At 45.4% G+C, this 19,107-nt stretch overlaps 1 protein-coding gene and 1 non-coding gene across 3 annotated transcripts; one reads left to right on the plus strand and one right to left on the minus strand.

Annotated features, from left to right (window-relative positions):
- Positions 1 to 734: 734 nt before the first annotated feature.
- LOC115835633 lies at positions 735 to 796 on the plus strand. The gene has a single exon (XR_004030664.1). It is a non-coding gene; the product is annotated as a U7 small nuclear RNA (small nuclear RNA).
- Positions 797 to 14,915: 14,119 nt separating this feature from the next.
- Positions 14,916 to 18,459, minus strand: C6H15orf48 (chromosome 6 C15orf48 homolog). 2 transcript variants are annotated; one of them, XM_003266869.4, is made up of 5 exons: positions 18,333 to 18,459; positions 18,156 to 18,218; positions 17,902 to 17,987; positions 16,541 to 16,601; positions 15,029 to 15,409 (listed from the first exon to the last, which is right to left on the minus strand). In XM_003266869.4, the coding sequence occupies exons 2-5, from the start codon at positions 18,189 to 18,191 to the stop codon at positions 15,341 to 15,343; spliced, it is 252 nt and encodes an 83-aa protein (XP_003266917.2). In that variant the 5' UTR covers positions 18,192 to 18,218; positions 18,333 to 18,459; the 3' UTR covers positions 15,029 to 15,340. The 2 variants fall into 2 exon arrangements, with proteins under 2 accessions (XP_012363002.2, XP_003266917.2); XM_012507548.2 differs by having other exon boundaries at positions 14,916 to 15,409; positions 18,156 to 18,459.
- Between the last annotated feature and the right edge of the window lie 648 nt (positions 18,460 to 19,107).

Raw genomic sequence — 19,107 nt, forward strand, 5'->3', positions numbered from 1 at the left:
TAATTTCTATCATTGCATAGAGGATCCACCTGCCTACTAGAAAAGGAGCTCCTGTGGGCCAGGCACAGTGGATCACATCTGTAATCCCAGCACTTTGGGAGGCAGAGTTGGGCAGAGACTGCTTGAGGCCAGGAGTTCGAGACCAGCTGGGGCAACATAGTGAGACCTCGTCTCTACTATAAATTTTTAAAAATTATCTGGGCGTGGTGGCACACACCTGTAGTCCCAGCTACCCAGGAGGCTGAGGCAGGAGCATTGTGTGAGCCCAGGAGTTCGACACTGCAGTGAACTTGGATCTCACTGCTGCACTTGAGCCTGGGAGACAGAGTGAGATCCTGTCTCAAAAGAAATGGAAGGAAGGAAGGAAGAGAAGGAAGGGAAGGACGGGAAGTACGGGAAGGACAAGAAGGACGGGAAGGAAGGAAGGTCGGTCTCTCTGGAATGTGGTCCCTACTGGATGGTAGGTGGGTGGATCAATGTGCAAGCCTTCACCTCAGGGATGCCTCCCTGAAGCCCAGGCAGGCCTCTTGCCTACGCTTCCACAGTCCTGTGACCCTTTCCTTCAGTCACCTTCTCATAGCTGTCATTTTATGTGCATTTGGGGAACTGATTAGTTTATTTCTTCCCCCACAAGACTGTAACCCCAAGAGGACCTACCGTTTTGCTCACCATTGGATCACTTATCACCTGGTGTGTGCCTGCCAGACAGTAGGCATTCACCTAAATATTTGTTGAAGTGTTACAGCTCTTTTAGAATTTGTCTAGCAGGCTTTCTGGGTTTTGCTGGAAAGCCCCCCTCCCCCAAGAAAAGTAATTTAAAAAATGAAATACATACGTACATACATAAATATTTGTCGAAGAAATGAATACTTGGAAATCTCATGAGTAAGTATCCAGAGCTCAACTGTGGTATGTGTCTTTGCAAAAGCATTTGTCACTAGGCTTAATCAGAAACGTTTAAGGAGGACCTACCACGTGCCATGTACTCTGTAGCATGGGGTAGCGGGGGCAGTTATACAAAAGTGAGAACACAAGGTCTCTGCCCTTAAAAACCCAGGCTGGTGGTGAGACCCACGCGTCTGCTGTGTCTGCTGTGCGGTCGTGCCCTGTTCTCCTTGTAAAGGAAGCTTCAGGGTCAAGTGAAGCTGTTTACCCATGGTCATGGCAGGTTGCAGCCATCTGGGACATCCTAGCCCCTAAGATTAGAACAAGTGTGGCCAGCCTAAGCCATAGTCTCCCATGGTCAGATGGCCAGTGACTTAGAACTAGAGAAGTGAAAAGTTTGGGCACTGGGAAGGATCTCGGAAATGCTGTAACACTTGGCTTCATCCTGAACCCCCAGGCGCAAATCCCAGCTCTGCTGATTACAGGGCCATGGCAGCCAGGCAAAGCACCCGCCTCTCATCATTCACTAAAAAAGCCTCAAGGGCTGTGGGAGGATTCAAAGGTGCCTGGTGCACGGTGAGCACTGACACATGTTAGCTGGTGAGTGATTTCCCCAAGTCCTGCAGAGCAAGAGGAAAACCCCCATCTCCTGACCTCCCAACCGTCAAAGCCATATGTTCATAAAGCTTTTTGGTGTAAGTATTCCCATCAAGAGGAAGGAGATGTTTTGTTTTGTTTTTTATGCAAAGCAGCTTCAACTGAAACTGACCTCACCATGGGCGTCTGAGTTTGTTTTTGGAGAGGAGGGAGGGAATGAGCCACCTCTCCAGGAACTGCGGGGACACACCCAGGTTGCCCAATCCCTCAGGGCAGTGGAGCCAAGTGCCTCCCAGGCCCCTTTCTGGGCCGGAGGGCCCTGTGGGGATGCCCTCCTCAGTGCCAGCTCCTCCACAGCCATGGGTCTGCAGGGGACAAAACCCAGATAGAACCTTCCCCAGGATCAGCGCAGGGTGAGGTTATCACAGGCAGGCCTGGAATTACCCTCGGACCAGCAAGAAGAATCACATGGGCCATGCTGTCTCTCACCACTTAGGACAGGGTGATGACTGTTCCCACTCACGCGTTGCCTCTGAAGCTGCCCTCACTGCTTTTCAGGGCTCCTGGCTCATAATAATAATCCCACCAGCCCTGGACCCGTGCTGTCCCGCCTCGGCTTCCTTCTGGTTTTCTGCGCAGTTCTTTCTCTGGACTGGCTCCCTTTCCGCCTGTACTCCCTCTATAAATTGGAGTGCCAGGTGCCCCTGTGATGGCCTCTCAGCCCTTTCTTTCCTTCAGTTGTGTGCCTCTGGCTGGAACTCTCTTACTTCAAGTCTTGGGGGACAGTCTGACCCACCCAGTAAACCTTTTCAAGCCAGGGCCTGGTGGGCTGAGAAGGGGGCTGTACCCTGCAAGTCCTCCAAGATCTAATCTCACCCCATTTGGTCCTGCTCTGCTTCCCACTGATCCAACTGTTCTTCCTTTAGGGATAGAGAGGGCTTCAACACAAATGCTTCCTGATACCATGGCTTATAACATCAACTCTGTGCTTGGTTTCCTAAGCTTTGGCCTCCAAAGATAAACCCTTTCTCAACATACTGCATACAACAGATGCACGCTGGTTTTCAGACCATGCTGTCAGCTATGGCTTTTGAAGCCTCTGCATTGAAACTTTTTTTGTTCTAGGCCAGAGCTGCTCAGTCTAGTCTTTACCTGTGTATAATAACCTGAGGAGTTTATGTGTTAAAACACAGATTTCTGGCCAGGCGCCGTGGCTCACGCCTGTAATCCCAATACTTTGGGAGGCCGAGGCGGGCGGATCACGAGGTCAGGAGATCGAGACCACCCTGGCTAACATGGTGAAACCCCGTCTCTACTAAAAATACAAAAAATTAGCTGGGCGTGGTGGCAGGAGCCCGTAGTCCCAGCTACTTGGGAGGCTGAGGCAGGAGAATGGCGTGAACGCGGGAGGCGGAGCTTGCAGTGAGCCAAGATTGCCCCACTGCACTCCAGCCTGGGTGACAGAGTGAGACTCCATCTCAAAAAAAAAAAAAAAAAAAAAAACGGATTTCTGGGCCTCATCCCCAGAGACTGAGATTGAGATTCAGTGGATGTGAGCTGTGGTCCCAGAATTTGCTTCCCTCTCAGGTAATGCTGATGCTGCCAGTCCACCAACTCCACCGGGAGCAGGACTGTCCTCGAAACCTCAGTCCTCATCCCAAAGGAAGGAATGCTCCCAGCTTAAAGTCAAAGGGGAGAAGCGGAATGAAGGAAAAGATGCAGGCAAGAAATATCTCACTTAACACATTCCCAAATACTGACCTACTCCATAGGTTTACCCTTGCAAAGTAATGAATTCTTTGCAAAGCAAGGTTCTGAGAAGTAAGGAAATTTGCCCATGTCACACAGCTTTTGATTGGCAGAGCCTGGATCCATGTGCTAACCTGTCTGCTTGGTCCTGGCCCACTGAGTCACTGAATTCATGTGAGATTGTCACTGGTAGAACCATCACCAGACTCTTCTGACATGGCTGGTGAGAACTGTCATCTCTGCTACCCACACAGTGTTCACAAATGCACATGCAGCTATCTATACACCTGATAAATCCCACTGCTTCTCAGGTTAGGGTGCTGGGGTTAGTGTGTCTGAACAGTGGCCGGAGCAGCCTGGCTGGGAGAGGCATTCCCACCCTTGGGTCTTCCATGCCTGGCTTGATCCTGCTCTCCAGATAGCACGACTATGACTGGTAGGTCAGGACTGTCCTAGAATATTACTGACTGTGTGAGAATTCTCAAGCACCAAATGTTATAAGGAGTAGAAAGCTTTAGCACCAAGGGTTTAGCACTTTCTCAAAGTGCGGTCCCAGGCAGGTGCAGTGGCTCATGCCTGTAATCCCAGCACTTTGGGAGGCTGAGGTTGGAGGATAGATTGAGACCCAGAGTTCAAGACCAGCCTGGGCAACATAGTGAGACCCCTGTCTCTAAAAAATATTTTAAAACAATTAGCTGGGTATGCTGGTGCACGCCCGCAGTCCCAGCTACTCAGGAGGCTGAGGTGGGAGGATCGCTTGAGCCTAGGAGTTCGAGGCTGCAGTGAGCTATGATCAGGCCACTGCCCTCCAGCCTGGCTGACAGAGTAAGACCCTGTCTCAGAAAAAAAAAAAAAAAAAAAAAAAAAATTAAAGAATTTTTTTAAATAAATAAAAAAAAGTGTGGTCCCCAGACCAGGAGCATCAGCTTCACCTGAACTTGTTTGAAACCCAAACACTTGGATCTCAGCCCTGACTACTGAAGCAACAACTTTGGAGTTAGGGCCAAGCAGCCCACATCTTAACATGCCTCCCAGGATTCTGACTCACAGCTAAGGTTTGAGAATTGCCGTTCTCAGGAGAGAATTAGCCAGATTCCTAGTATGGCTTGGGAGGCTTTGATCTGGTGGCATGGAGGGTTCCCTGCTCTCTGGGTTAGCTCTGACATTTACCAGTGGAGGAGGAGTCTGTGAAGCATATGGTGATAATCTAGCTGTGGGGTCAACTGCACACTGCTGCCTCAATCGGTTGCAGCCTTGCCCTGGAGGGGATTTATTGCCAGGATAGTCTTGTTGCTGTGGTAACTCTTGCATTCAGGCCAGGTCCTTCCTCTGTGGGGGATAAATTTACATCGCTTAGACACTAGGTAAACTCAATGTCCTCCTCCGTTCCCCAGAGCCCAGGGAAGCCTATTTATTGTCACTGCAGTGGTAGACCGAATCACGGCCTGGCCCAACTGGCTTTGGTGTATTTTCTTTCTTTTTTTTTTTAGTTTCGCTCTTGTTGCCCAGGCTGGGGTGCAGTGGCATGATCTCGGGTCACTGCAACCTCTGCCTCCCGGGTTCAAGTGATTCTCCTGCCTCAGCCTCCGAGTAGCTGGGATTACAGGTCATGCCACCACACCCGGCTAATTTTTTGTATTTTTAATAGAGATGGGGTTTCATCCTTTTGGCCAGGCTGATCTCGAACTCCTGACCTCAGGTGATCCACCCGCCTCAGCCTCCCAAAGTGCTGGGATTACAGGTGTGAACCACCGTGCCCGGCTGGTGTATTTCTTACAATGTTCAGGAACTCCCAATTTTCTGTTTTAGGGAAAAAGTAAATTGAATGTTATATATGGGGTTGGTGTGGAGGAAAAGTTACATATTAAATTTGAATTCAATTAAACATGGACAAAAACAATGATCACCAGTTCCCGGAACAGGTTGTGTGAGCCCCTTGAGGCATTCATCCAGCACTGTTTCGGAGAAATCTCTATTTCAATCTATTCCTATACGTTAGTTATTGAAAAACAATAGACAATCGCAAAACAAGTTCACCTTTTTGTGTTCCTTGAGCTCAGTCATGAAGGGCCCTCATGACTGGGCCTCATGCCAAAAAACTAGTTAGAAAAAGAGCTAGAGTTCCAGACTGCGCCTAAGCTTCATGAGACCCCTCCTCGTCTGTGCACAGACGAGTGGCCGACTGTGGAGCCCAGGCTGTTGCTTCCTGTCTGGTGGTGAATCCTTCATAGTCTGGTAAGTGTAAATATCTTTTCCCTTCTTCCCTTCCCATTGCAATTTGCTTATTATATCAATCTGCTTATTATCTGTTTCTTATTATATCATTTGCTTATTATATCTGCATTGCCATTTACATGGGATAAATGTTGTTTACCCTTAGAGGTATTGTGTGTGTGTCTTTTCTTCTCCCTTCACGGGTTTCCCACACAGAACAGTCAGGTACTTTATATGGTATTAAAAAATTATGCTAACCTGTTATTTCTGGAAGTGACACAGCAAGTAAATGTGGGTCAAATTTGTGTGTGTGGGGCGGGGGGAGGAGACATAATTCACATAAAATTCATCCTTTTAAATGGCACCACAAGAGAACTCTCTGGAGTGATAGAAACATTCCACAGCTAGTTTTGCATGACTATTCCATCAAAATTCTTCCTTAAACTGAACAACTGAGGCCTGTTCATTTTATTGTATCTAAACTACATCTCAATTTAAAATAGTAATTTTTAATTATTAAATTAAAATGCTATTTTAACTCAATTAAATTTAATTTAATGTAATTAAACATTATTATTTTTTAATTTAATAATTTTAAAAGCAAATGGCACTACTTTTTAAAAAATCCGGCACGATTAAAATGTGGGAAACATACAGTGGTTGACTCAATGAAATAGTCTCCAAATTAATATGCAAACAATAGGTAACATTTGCCTTGTGGTATTAGTTCATTTCTCAAATCCATTTCTCATTTTTGTTAAGGAGAATTCGGATAACCAAAGACATTATAAGTCAGGTTAACTTCCCTGCAGCAATAGAGGCTTAATATACACCAAGAAATAGTATCAACTTTGTGATTACACACTTTAGAAAACATCATATATATTACTTGATGTAAATACAAAACAGTTGAGTTTGTTTTTGTTTTTGTTTTTGAGACCAAGTCTCACTCTGTTGCCCAGGCTGGAGCACAGTGGCGCAATCTTGGCTCACTGCAACCTCCACCTTCTGGGCTCAAGCAGTTCTCCTGCCTCAGCCTCCTGAGTAGCTAGGATTACAGGCATGCACCACCACGCCCAGCTAATTTTTGTATTTTCAGCAGGGACAGGGATTCACCATGTTGGCCAGGCTGGTCTCAAACTCCTGACCTCAGGTGATCCACCCGCCTCGGCCTCCCAAAGTGCTGGGATTACAGACATGAGCCACCACGACTGGCCTTATTTTTTTATTTTTTTGAGACAGAGTCTCGCTGTTGTTGGCCAGGGCTGGAGTGCAATGGCACGATCTCGGCTCACTGCAAGCTCCGTATCTGAGGCAATTTTCTAAGCATGGGGAAAAGACATTTTAAGGGACAATCATACTAGAAAAACTGATTCCATTCTGAGAAAGAAAATAAACTTTTATCTGAGGAATGCTTTAGTTATCGGGCCCAGAGAGGCATTGAAATGTGACAGAGTGTGACAGCAGTCACGTCCCTGAGCTAAGTGACTACCTCTTGAAGCCATTAGCTATGTGGGCTCTAGACTAACGCCAGGCAGCCATAAAATGCCATACACTGGACGCCATCGTGCATACCCTATAGTTCAACAATGTACAGTTAATCATTAATCAGTGTTGTTTCTATAAACCAGTGAGTACTCCTGTCAAACAACGTTGTCAGACCACCTTTTGTTCCCTTTTGCCCTTAAAAACCTGCTTGCAGCAAACCCTGGTGGGAGCACTCTGCAAAGCAACAGGGAAGTGTGTCCCGGGCTGCAGTTCTCAACCTTGGCCCCAATAAACTCTCTCTGTTAATTTTGCCTCAGTGTCCTTCTTTAGGTCAAAAATTCCTACCGCTATCTTAGGTACATGCACTCAACTTCATTTCCTTATTCAAACCACAGACCATTACTTTTGAATGTGAAAATATATGTAATTACTAAAATATGCATATTTATTTATTTTTTGAGACAATAGTCTCGCTTTCTCACCCAGGCTGGAGTGCAGCGGTGCAATCTCGGCTCACTGCAACCTCCACCTCCTGGGTTCAAGCAATTCTCAGCCTCCCGAGTAGCTGGGATTACAGGTATGCGCCAACACGCCCAGCTAGTTTTTTGTATTTTTAGTAGAGATGGGGTTTCCCTATGTTGGCCAGGCTGGTCTCAAACTCCTGGGCTCCAGTGATCTGCCCACTTCGGCCTCCCACAGTGCTGGGATTACTGATTGTGAGCCACCGTGCCGGGCCTTATTTCTAAGGAGATATGTATGTTTTTGTTATGTCTTTTCTGGTTGTGAGATCATCTATATGTGTTATGTGTGCAGGGGTTTTTAAGCTAGGTATCTATGTAGGTGAGAGTGAATATGGGATGCATTTATCTACAGCTGTGTGTGCACTCTCTCTAAAAGGTTTGTAACTGGAGCGTTGTGAACCAAAGGTGGGCTGGAGTCCCCGGGTATGCATAGATTTCAAACAGAGCAGGGTATGCATGGATTTGAAACAGGCAATGCTACCACTCATGGAATGTAATCCTAAACACATACAGCAGTTTTAGGATCAGGAGTTTAAGACCAGCCTAATCAACTTGGTGAAACCTCGTCTCTACTAAAAATACAAAAATTAGCCGGGCGTGGTGGCGCATGCCTGTAGTCCCAGCTACTCGGGAGGCTGAGGCAGAAGAATCACTTGAACCGAGAAGGCAGAGGTTGCAGTGAGCTGAGACTGGGATAATAGTGGAGAGAAGTTCAGCAGATAAACACGTGAACAAAGCTCTCTGCATCATAGACAAGGTAAAGAATTAAGTGCTGTGCTTTAGATATGCATACACATAAACATCTCAATGCCTTACAGAGCAGTATTGCTGCCCGCATGTCCCACCTCCAGCCCTAAGGCGGTTTTCCCCCATCTCAGTAGATGGAACATACAATCGGGTTTTATACCGAGACATTCCATTGCCCAGGGACGGGCAGGAGACAGATGCCTTCTTCTTGTCTCAACTGCAAAGAGACATTCCTTCCTCTTGTACTAATCCTCCTCAACACAGACCCTATACGGTGTCGGGCTGGGGGACGGTCAGGTCTTTCCCTTCCCACGAGGCCATATTTCAGACTATCACATGGGGAGAAACCTTGGACAATACCTGGCTTTCCTAGGCAGAGGTCCCTGCAGCCTTCCGCAGTTTTTGTGTCCCTGGGTACTTGAGATTAGGGATCCATGCTGCCTTCAAGCATCTGTTTAACAAAGCACATCTTGCACAGCCCTTAATCCATTTAACCCTGAGTTGACACAGCACATGTTTCAGGTTGGGGGTAAGGTTATAGATTAACAGCATCTCAAGGCAGAAGAATTTCTCTTAGTACAGAACAAAATGGAGTCTCCTATGTCTACTTCTTTCTACACAGACACAGTAACAATCTGATCTCTCTTTCTTTTCCCCACAAACCTATGTCTAATAGCTCCCGAGCTCAAGTGACCCAGCCTCAGCCTTCCAAAGTGCTGGGATTACAGGCATGAGCCACCGCACCCGGCCCCACTGGCCCAGTTTTACAGTTGAGGAACCTGAGGCTTTTCCAAAGCAACGAAGTAAGTGGCAGAGCAGCCTGATTTCTGAGCCTGTAATTTCATTCTCTACCACAAAGTCTCAACTAAAATGTAAAATAATTTCTTCAAGAAAATGAAAAATGATAAGCTCTCCAGTTTCTAGTGATGTGGAATGTGATATTAACTTTTTTGCTCGGAAAGCATAATATTTGATTTGTATGTAAAAGAGAATTACAGATGTTTGCTTAAAGCTCAACACCATAAAACTGGAAGGACTCTGGGCTTTGGTTTCATTGCAACCAGCAGCAGCCTCCTGACTGGGAAAAGCACTTCCTCCTCTCTGGGCTCCTCCACACCACATCTCTCCTCCTTCCCTATCGATCTCTCCTCAATCCCCATCATAGACGGATCCTCTTTCTCTGCCTGCCTCTTATAGTCTTCATTTCAGTCTTCATTTCACTCTAGAAGCCCTCCGTAGGCCATCTCGTCCATGCCCCTGGTTTTACCACCCTTTAACCTATTTCCAGGTGTAGCATCTAGATGGCTCTCTGGGCTCTCCAGCGAACAATTCCAAAGCCTAACTTATTTTCTTCTTTATCCACTCCTCCCCACATTCCAGCTTTTTCTCCTGCATCTCTTTTTAATTTTTAAATTTTATTTATTTTTTTTTTATTTTTTGAGATGGAGTCTCACTCTGTTGCCCAGGCTGGAGTGCAATGGTGTGATCTCTCTCCTGCAACCTCCACCTCCTGGGTTCAAGCGATTCTCCTGTCTCAGCCTCCCGAGTAGCTGGGATTACAGACACGCACCACCAGGCCTGGTTAATTTTTGTAGTTTTGGTAGAGACGGGATTTCACCATGTTGGTCAGGCTGGTCTTGAACTCCTGACCTCGTGATCCACCCATCTCAGCCTCCCAAAGTGCTGGGATTATAGGCGTGAGCCACTGCGCCCGGCTCTCCTGCATTTCTATGTTGGCACCACCAGCCACCCAACCCTGCAGGTGAGAAATCTGGGAGTCATTGTGAACATCCCCAGCTGCATCCAGTGAGTCTTCATTTAATGAGGTTCTGCCATTTATTTCTCCCCAATTTCTTGCAAACGCATCCTTTCTTTTATCCCCTCCACCACGGCTTTGGTTAGTCATGGCCCTCATCATTGACCCCTGCACCATGGCAGCAACTGGTCTCTGGCCTACAACCAAAGTTCCTTTCAGCACACATTGTCTGCATCTGCCTCCAGTTGCTGTTGCCAACTCCCCATTGAGTAGACCAAGCTTGTCCAACCTGATTCCTTCAGGCTGCATGCGGCCCAGGACAGCTTCGAATGTGACCCAGCACAAATTTGTAAACTTTCTTAAAACATTGAGTTGTTTTTTTTTTTTTTTTGCGATTTTGTTAGTGTATTTTATGTGTGGCCCAAGAATATTCTTCTTCCAATGTGGCCCAGGGAAGCCAAAAGATTGGACACCCCTGGCAGTAGACTATTACCTCCTCCCTCAACGTAAAATCCTTTTCTGGTTCCTTTGTGCCTGCAAGATAATAGCACAAATGTCCTACACATTCCACCTACTTCTTTTTCTCCAATTATCTCTCTTAATATTAAAAATTCTCTGTATTGGTCAGGTAGGATGGCTTATGCCTGTAATCCCAGCAATTTCAGAGGCGAAGGCAGGAGGATTGCTTGATGCGAGGAGTTTGAGGCCAGCCTGGCCAACATGCCGAAACTCAGTCTCTAGCCTGTAGTCCCAGCTACTTAGGAGGCTGAGGTGGGAGGATCACTTGAGCTGGGGAGGTCGAGGCTGCAGTGAGCTGTAATTGCACCACTGCACTCCAGCCTGGGCAACGAAAGTGAGACCCTGTCTCAAAAAAAAAAAAAAAAATCCCTGTATTAATCTACTCCAAGTTTCCAAGAGACATCATGCTACTTTAGGTGGCTCTGTCTTGGTAAAAATGTGCCTCTACTTCAATTGCCTTGCTGACTTGTGATGATGATGTTTTTTTTTTTTTTTTTTCAAGAAATTAGCCCAAGCCGGGCGCGGTGGCTCACGCTTGTAATCCCAGCACTTTGGGAGGCCGAGGTGGGCGGATCACGAGGTCAGGAGAGCGAGACCACGGTGAAACCCTGTCTCTACTAAAAATACAAAAAAATTAGCCAGGCATGGTGGCGGGCGCCTGTAGTCCCAGCTACTCGGAGAGGCTGAGGCAGGAGAATGGTGTGAACCCGGGAGGCGGAGCTTGCAGTGAGCTGAGATTGCGCCACTGCACTCCAGCCTGGGCGACAGAGCGAGACTCTGTCTCAAAAAAAAAAAAAAAAAAAAATGAAATTAGCCCAAGTAGACTTTCAGGGATCCACCTTCTTTGGGAAGCTTTCCTTCATACCACGTGCTTACTCCTGTCCTTGCTTTATTGTCCTGGCGCTGCTCTCATGCTGTTTACATGTGTGTCTCCCTTTCCTAAGCTGTCAGAGCCTCAAGGCCAGCACAGCGTCTAGCACACAGTGAGTGCCCATCAATTGTACAACCTCTTATAAACTACATGAAAATACATCATTATTAGATTGTAAATAAAAAATTGTAAAGTCTGCATGTAAGAGAATGTTATCCGGATAATGTTCTCATTATCTGTACAGATGGCTGTTCTGTAAAAGCTGATTTGGAGTCATTTTCATGACCACAAGTCAGTCAAGTACTCAGTACAACTTAGACAAATGCAACAAGTAAACCTTGGATTAGATGATTCTGGATTTTAAAATACAGATATAAAGGATATTTTTGAGACAATTAGAGGAAAAAAGTGATATTTATGATATTACTATCATATTTATGATAGGTGATATTATTGAATTAATGTTAACTTTCTTAGGGATGATGATGGTATTCTAGTCAGCTAGAATGTCCTTTATCTTAGGCAGTGAGTACATGCTTAAATTTTTAGGGAAAAAAGCCTTATGTCTGTAACTTGTTCTCAACACTTTTTTTTTTTTTTCTTTTGAGACAGTGTCTCACTTGGGTTGCCCAGGCTGGAGTGCAGTGGCATGAGATCAAGACTCTCTGCAGCCTTGACCTCCCAGGGTCAGGTGATCCTCCCAAGTAGCTGGGACCACAGGTGTGTGCCACCACACCTGGCTAATGTTTGCATTTTTAGTGGAGATGTTTCACCATGTTGTCCACACTGGTCTCAAACTCCTGGGCTCAAGCCATCTGCCCGCCTCAGCCTCCCAAAGTGTTGGGATTACAGGCATGAGCCACTGCACCTGGCCTCAACGAGTTAATTTTTGAAAAGCATACATATACAGGGAGATACAGCAAATGTGGCAAAATGTTAATTGATAAGAAGTGTGAGTATCTATCTTTCAACTTCTCTGCATATTTGAAAAATTTCAAAATAAAATGAGGGAAATGCTAAGAACAAAACAACAAAACCCAAATCTTTTGAAATTTAAGCATCAACATTGCTTTTGGCCTCTCCTTCCTAAACCTGCAGAAGAGTACCTCCCATTGCCATGTTCACACCACATTTTAATGAGGTTTGTAAGTTGAAAGCCACAGTCATCCCTTGAAAAACACTCTATACTTTGCTCTCTTAGTTGACGAACTGTTAATTTTTATTTGTGCAAATGATATTACATTCGACTTTAGAAGCTTAAGCAAATAAAAATGTGCTTCCCAATTGCTACGTGTAATTCCTTGAGGTCAACTCTCAGACTTTCATCTGAGACGACTTAAGGTGATAAGGAAGCAACAGAAGTTGGCAGCAGTCTTGCTTTAATCCTCTCAGAGTTGCCAAGTTCCTGGCAAAACCTAGTTATTTTTTATTGCTGTGAGGGTAAAGCTGGAGCCCAAAAAATGATACCCCGAATGAAGGCCGCAGAAGCAAAATTTCTCTGCTCTCCTGTCTGTTGCCCCTGATTCTTCCCCAGGTGAACCATAGAAACTAGAATTCCTCTTCTCCAAGACCGGCCATAGAAGCTAGAATCCCTTTTCCTGAAAGCCAGCCATAAAACCTAAATATATTGCTCTTAAATTTCCCCCACCTTTCTATGTAACAGCTGGCCATAAAGAAATTAAGACACTCATTCCAGAGGGATCCTACCCCCACCTGGCAGGAGGAAATGCTGCAGACAGGCCTTGGTGAGCTTCCCCATGCAGTCTATTCTGATAGCATTAGGACCATATCCTTGTTGTCCATATTTCTACATGTCCAGTCATATTTCTACATCGACTTTTCATTGAACATAAGCATAAAAATGAACAGTTTTCCCTATATCTTTGGGTCTTCATTCTGAAGGCTACTATGTCAAGTAAAACTATAAGTTTGTTATGCTTTTTCTGGTTAACCTGTCTTTTGTTATAGGGGTGTTAGCCATGATCCAATGGGGAGGGAAGGAATCACTCCTTTCCTCAAGTGATCAGGCAGGTGGATCACTTGAGGTCAGGAGTTCAAGACCAGCCTGGCCAACATGGCAAAACCCTGCCTCTACTAAAAATACAAAAATTAGCCAGGTGTGGTGGTGGCGCATGCCTGTAATCCCAGCTACTCGGGAGGCTGAGGCATGAGAATTGCTTGAGCCCAGGAGGCAGAGGTTGTGAGATGGTGCCACTGCACTCCAGCCTGTCTAGTCTGGGTGACACAGTAAGACCCCGTCTCAAAAAAAAAAAAAAAAAAGTTAACGAACTTAGGTACCTGCTTAGGAGAACCAAAAATATATGGCCACACAAAAATTTGCACATGGCTGTTCATAGCAGCATTATTCATAATAGCCAAAAAGTAGAAACAACCCAAATGTTTATCAACTTACCAATGAACAAAAATGGCATATCCTTACATTGGAAGAGTACTGTCAGAAAAAGTAATGAAATACTGATAATATAAACATGGTACAACAGAGATGACTCTTAAAAACACTATACCAAGTTAAAGGAGCCAAACCCAAAGGTCACATATTGCCTGATTCCATTTACATGAGATGTCCAGAATGGGCATATCCATAGAGACAGTTTATTAGTATTTCCCTGGGGCTGGGAGCAGACGGGTTGGGACTAGGGAAATGACTGCTAATGGTACAGAGTTCTTTCTGGGGTGAGGAAAATGTTCTGAAATTAGATGGAGATGGTTGCACAACTTGGTGAATACGCTAAAAACCACTGAATTGTGCAATTTAAATGGGTGAATACTATGACATGTGAATTATATCTCCATTTTTTTAAAAAAAGTTAATGAAAAGCAACTTTCTTCTTATTTTTAGGGACAGGCAGGGGAGCCCAGGGGCATGTTGGATATGAATGTATCTTCAGCCTTCACGTTACCATTGGCCAGAGAGAAGAGTAGCCCCAAACCCTGAAGAGCGCTGGCAAGGCTCCTCATTTTCCCCTCCCTAGTCCCCACAAGAACATCACAGTATGGCTTGGCATTTTGTTTTTTTTTTTGAGACGGAGTCTCACTCTGTCACCCAGGCTAGAGTGCAGTGGCGTGATCTCGGCTCACTGCAAGCTCCACCTCCCAGGTTCACGCCATTCTCCTGCCTTAGCCTCCCGAGTAGCTGGGACTACAGGTGCCTGCCACCACGCCCGGCTAATTTTTTGTATTTTTAGTAGAGACGGGGTTTCACCATGTTAGCCAGGATGGTCTTGATCTCCTGACTTCGTGATCCGCCCGCCTCAGCCTCCCAAAGTGCTGGGATTACAGGCGTGAGCCACCGCGCCCGGCCTGGCTTGGCATCTTTAGGGCAGATCTCAGTATGCCTTGCATTCCAATTCACCTCCAGAATCCCAGCACTTCCTCCAAGGTCAATCCTCATGAGAGTCTCCAACCTCATCCCCACTTCATTTTCCTCATTGTACTTACCATCTTTTATTCATATCCCACCAAATTCTGGCTTCGTTAGCTATACTGCAAATAGTAGGTGCTCAATAAACTACTAGTGAATGAATGAACTTGGAAAAAAAAGCTTATGCAGAAATCTGTACTGGATGTTATTTAAAAGATGAAATTTCATGGTTCAAATGTATTTTTCTCCTATAAAAATGTTTTCTTTTCCATTTAAATATATATCTAAACTTTGAGAAATCTTGCACAAATGGCATTTTATTAAAGACAATCTAATTTACAAAGCTTTGTAAATTTTAAGAAAAATATTCATAGATCATAAAAAATTTCAATATGCAATATTCAAATTTACAAGAAAATAAGCACAAACTTTTAGACAGTGCAGTTATTGCTGCACTCCTTTAATTCCTTATCCAGCGCCCAAAAAATGTAGACAAACCCTAAAAATGTAGCAGAAGCATTTCCGCACACTGGTGTCCAGAATCTAGTTTGTGCACAAATGTTTCCACTAGATTTATAGAGTACTCTTCAGAAGAAAGAAGCGAGGGCTGGTCATTTGGTCACTCTTTGGACCTTTTGCAACTCTTCAATGGGTTTCCACTGTTGGTTGATTGTTATAAGCTGAAGGGAAAAAAGGAAAAAAAACCCTTTTGTTAAAAATTTGACTTTCTTTTTTTTTTTTTTTTTTTTTTGAGACAGAGTCTCGCTGTCGCCCAGACTGGAGTGCAGTGGCGCGATCTTGGCTCACTGCAGGCTCCACCCCCCGGGGTTCACGCCATTCTCCTGCCTCAGCCTCCCCAGTAGCTGGGACTACAGGCGCCCGCCACCTCGCCCGGCTAATTTTTTGTATTTTTAGTAGAGACGGGGTTTCACTGTGTTAGCCAGAATAGTCTCGATCTCCTGACCTCATGATCCGCCCGCCTCGGCCTCCCAAAGTGCTGGGATTACAGGCATGAGCCACCGCGCCCGGCCTAAAATTTGACTTTCATTTGCATGTCCCTCTTTCGGATTTGTCCACACTCCCCTTTAGAAAAAGCATCACCATTGTGTTTGTACCTACCTCTTTCCATAACTAAAACATGCACAAAATAGTAATGTGAGCTGGTTTCTATCCGTCCATCTTTTTAAAAAGCCCTTGGGTTCCTAAGTGTTATGGGATCAGAGGGAAAGATCAAACACATGTGCCCTGTCACTTAGCAGTATCCAGATTTTTTTTTTTTTAAGACAGTCTTGCTGTGTTGCCCAGGCTGGAGTGCAGTGGCACAATTGCAACTCACTGAAGCCTCTGCCTCCCAGGTTCAAGCAATTTTCGTGCCTCAGTCTCTCCAGTAGCTGGGTTTACAGGTGCGTGCCACTACACCCAGCTAATTTTTGTATTTTTAGTAAAGATGGAATTTCACCATGTTGGCCAAGCTGGTCTCGAACTCCTGACTTCAAGTGATCCACCTGCCTCGGCCTCCCAAAGGGTTGGCATTACAGGTGTGAGACACCGTGCCTGGCCGGTATCCAGATTTTTAAGTTTGCCAGGTACTATGTGAGCCATAAGTTCCAAAAGTGTATATGCTTCTCAGGAGTGGATGGACAACGCTCCTGGCATAGAGTAGGCTCTCAAAATCTCCTCACTTTAATTACTCGATGAAGGCACAATTGATCTAAGTTACACAATAAGGCTAAGGTATTAAATCTATTTTGCTAACTAAGGTGCTAAGGTTTGGGCAAAATGGAAATCATTTATTTTTAATTTAACAATACCTTTTGAGGTATAGTAGGGTCCACAGTTTCCCAAGGTTCTGGATTTCTTTTTCGATCAAGGCTAAAATTAAACAAAGCCAATTAAACATTAAAGTATGTGAATTTAAACCAACACTGATACTGGGTCTATAAACATGCTAGGGACAAAACCAGTCTCATACTAAGGCATTTGTCTGCTAATGATCAGGAACCATCAGTAGTAACTAAAATTGATGGAAAATTCTCTAAGGGTTTCATGGTGTGGCTCAAACATTAAGCATCAGTTCCTCTAAAGGGTAGGAGGTCCATATTCTCTTGATTGGGCTACATTGGGGAAGGATCCCACAAACCAAATAACCATGGGAGCAGAACTGCTAAGCTAAGGACATGCAATAATGTTCTTATCTCAGTCTGTGGGAGGGGCAGGTTGAACTCCGAAGGTGGTGAACTCCAGGGCTCTAGGCCCCTCTGCCAGCGGGTTAGAGGACTGCCCTCTCCAGCCCTGCACCAGCCTCCATCAGTTTCAAGTTTATCTTTTCCTCATATTCCAGGATACATGTTTTTGTTTTTTACTTTCTTCTACCCAAAGTTGAGATTAGGTTCGCCATAGACAACTGAATCTATCAATTCTACCACATTAGTAAAAATCTAATAAGCTAAAATTTAAAATTTTAATTAAAATGATTGTTTTATGATATATATCTCCCAAAACCACTGAAGAACTTTAAATTTCAAAACTTAAACAAAAAAAAACAAGCTTTACTTCACTGCCGGAGAGTGGAGAACGGCCAATGGGTAAAAGAACACAAGAAATAAACTAATTTGATTAATATCATGGGTTAATTTTTTTTTTTTTTTTTTTTTTTTTTTTTAGACGGAGTCTTGCTCTGTCCCCCAGGCTGGAGTGCAGTGGCGCGTTCTCGGCTCACTGCAAGCTCCCTCTCCCAGGTTCACGCCATTCTCCTGCCTCAGCCTCTCGAGTAGCTGGGACTACAGGCGCCCGCCAACACGTCCGGCTAATTTTTTGTATTTTTAGTAGACACGGGGTTTCACCATGGTCTCGATCTCCTGACCTCGTGATCTGCCCGCCTCGGCCTCCCAAAGTGCTGGGATTACAGGCTTGAGCCACCGCGCCCGGCCGGTTTTTAAATTTTTTGTCTTTGTTTTTTTTTTTTTAATTTTTTTTTTCATTTTCATTTTCTGACCCATTGGTAGACAATATCATAGGAGTTTTCTGATAAAAGATGCTTTTTAACGCTGACTCCCAGTTCACAATTTGGCATTCTTATCCATGGGAAAAAAATAGGAAACTTACACATTTCATAAACTAAAGGTCATCCAAACACTGCCAAAAACGTTTTTATAAATTGAGACCTACTTACATCACATCGGTTTTCCAAAGAGAATACACAGCGAAAGATGAGGCTCCACCCGCCGCCACACTCACGAACACCACCAAGGGAATGAGCTAACAGATAACAGGTGGAGGGGACACATTCGGACACTTCAATATGAAACATTTGAAATACAGCAAAACAGCTATATTTATTTTATACTTTTTTCAAAATCTGTGCCATCTTTTCATCTTTAAAAATTAAAACTTTAGTCAAGATTTTCAATTGTTTTTAAAACTTACTTCCTTCCTTTTCATCAGGAGTTGGAAAAAGCTCATGATGACTTCAGCGAAGAACTGCCAAATCTAGAAATTAAAAATCCAAAGTATTGATCGCCTGGTGGGCGCCAAACCGTCCACCGCGCTCCGCAGGCCAACTGCGGGCCGGCGCGTCCGCGTCTCTGCAGATGGAAGACTCACCTGGACGCGGAGCGGTGCGCACGGACGATGGTAACGCCCGGAACCGAACGGGCCGGCGGCCTCCTCACCTTATATATAGCGACCACAACCGCCCCGGGTGGGCCGGGTCAGCACGCTCTGGTCACGCGCCTGGGGCGGGGAGCGCGAGGTACCTGACTCGCTTTCCCCGTTGGACACGCGGCTCCCGGGCGCCCCCTGCAGGACATTGTGCCGCTGACGTGAAGCGGCCGAACGCGGGCGCTGGCGCCCCCTGCCGCTCGCCGCGGTCTTCCGTACCTGCCGACCCCGGTCGCTCTTGGCCACCCCTGGCGCTTGTGAGGAGTTTAGAGGTTTGGGGAGTAGGAGGTAGAACCCCCTAAGAGGGGAGCGCTGATAGCCAAGGCCTGAGGGAAAGCCAACCCTTCTAAAAGCGTATCCGGGCCTGGCGCGGTGGCTCAGGACTGTAATCCCAACACTTTGGGAGGCTGAGGCAGGAGGATCACTGGAGTCCAGCCTGGCCAACATGACGAAACCACATCTCTACTAAAAAAAAAAAAAAAAAAAAAAAAAATTAGCGGGCGTGGTGGTGCTTGCCTGCAGTCCCAGCTACTGAGGAGGGTGAGGCAGGAGAATCGCTTGAGTCCAGGCCTTTGAGGTTGCAGTGAGCCAAGATTACATCACTGTATTCCGGCCTGGGCAACAGAGTGAGACCCTGTATTAAATAAAATACAATAAAACAAAATATTTAAATAAGCAAATAAGCAAACAATAAAAGGGGGTCCGGAAAAACGAGCCG

The sequence above is a fragment of the Nomascus leucogenys genome, chromosome 6 (assembly GCF_006542625.1).
Source record: "Nomascus leucogenys isolate Asia chromosome 6, Asia_NLE_v1, whole genome shotgun sequence".
Classification (NCBI taxonomy): Eukaryota; Metazoa; Chordata; class Mammalia; order Primates; family Hylobatidae; genus Nomascus; species Nomascus leucogenys.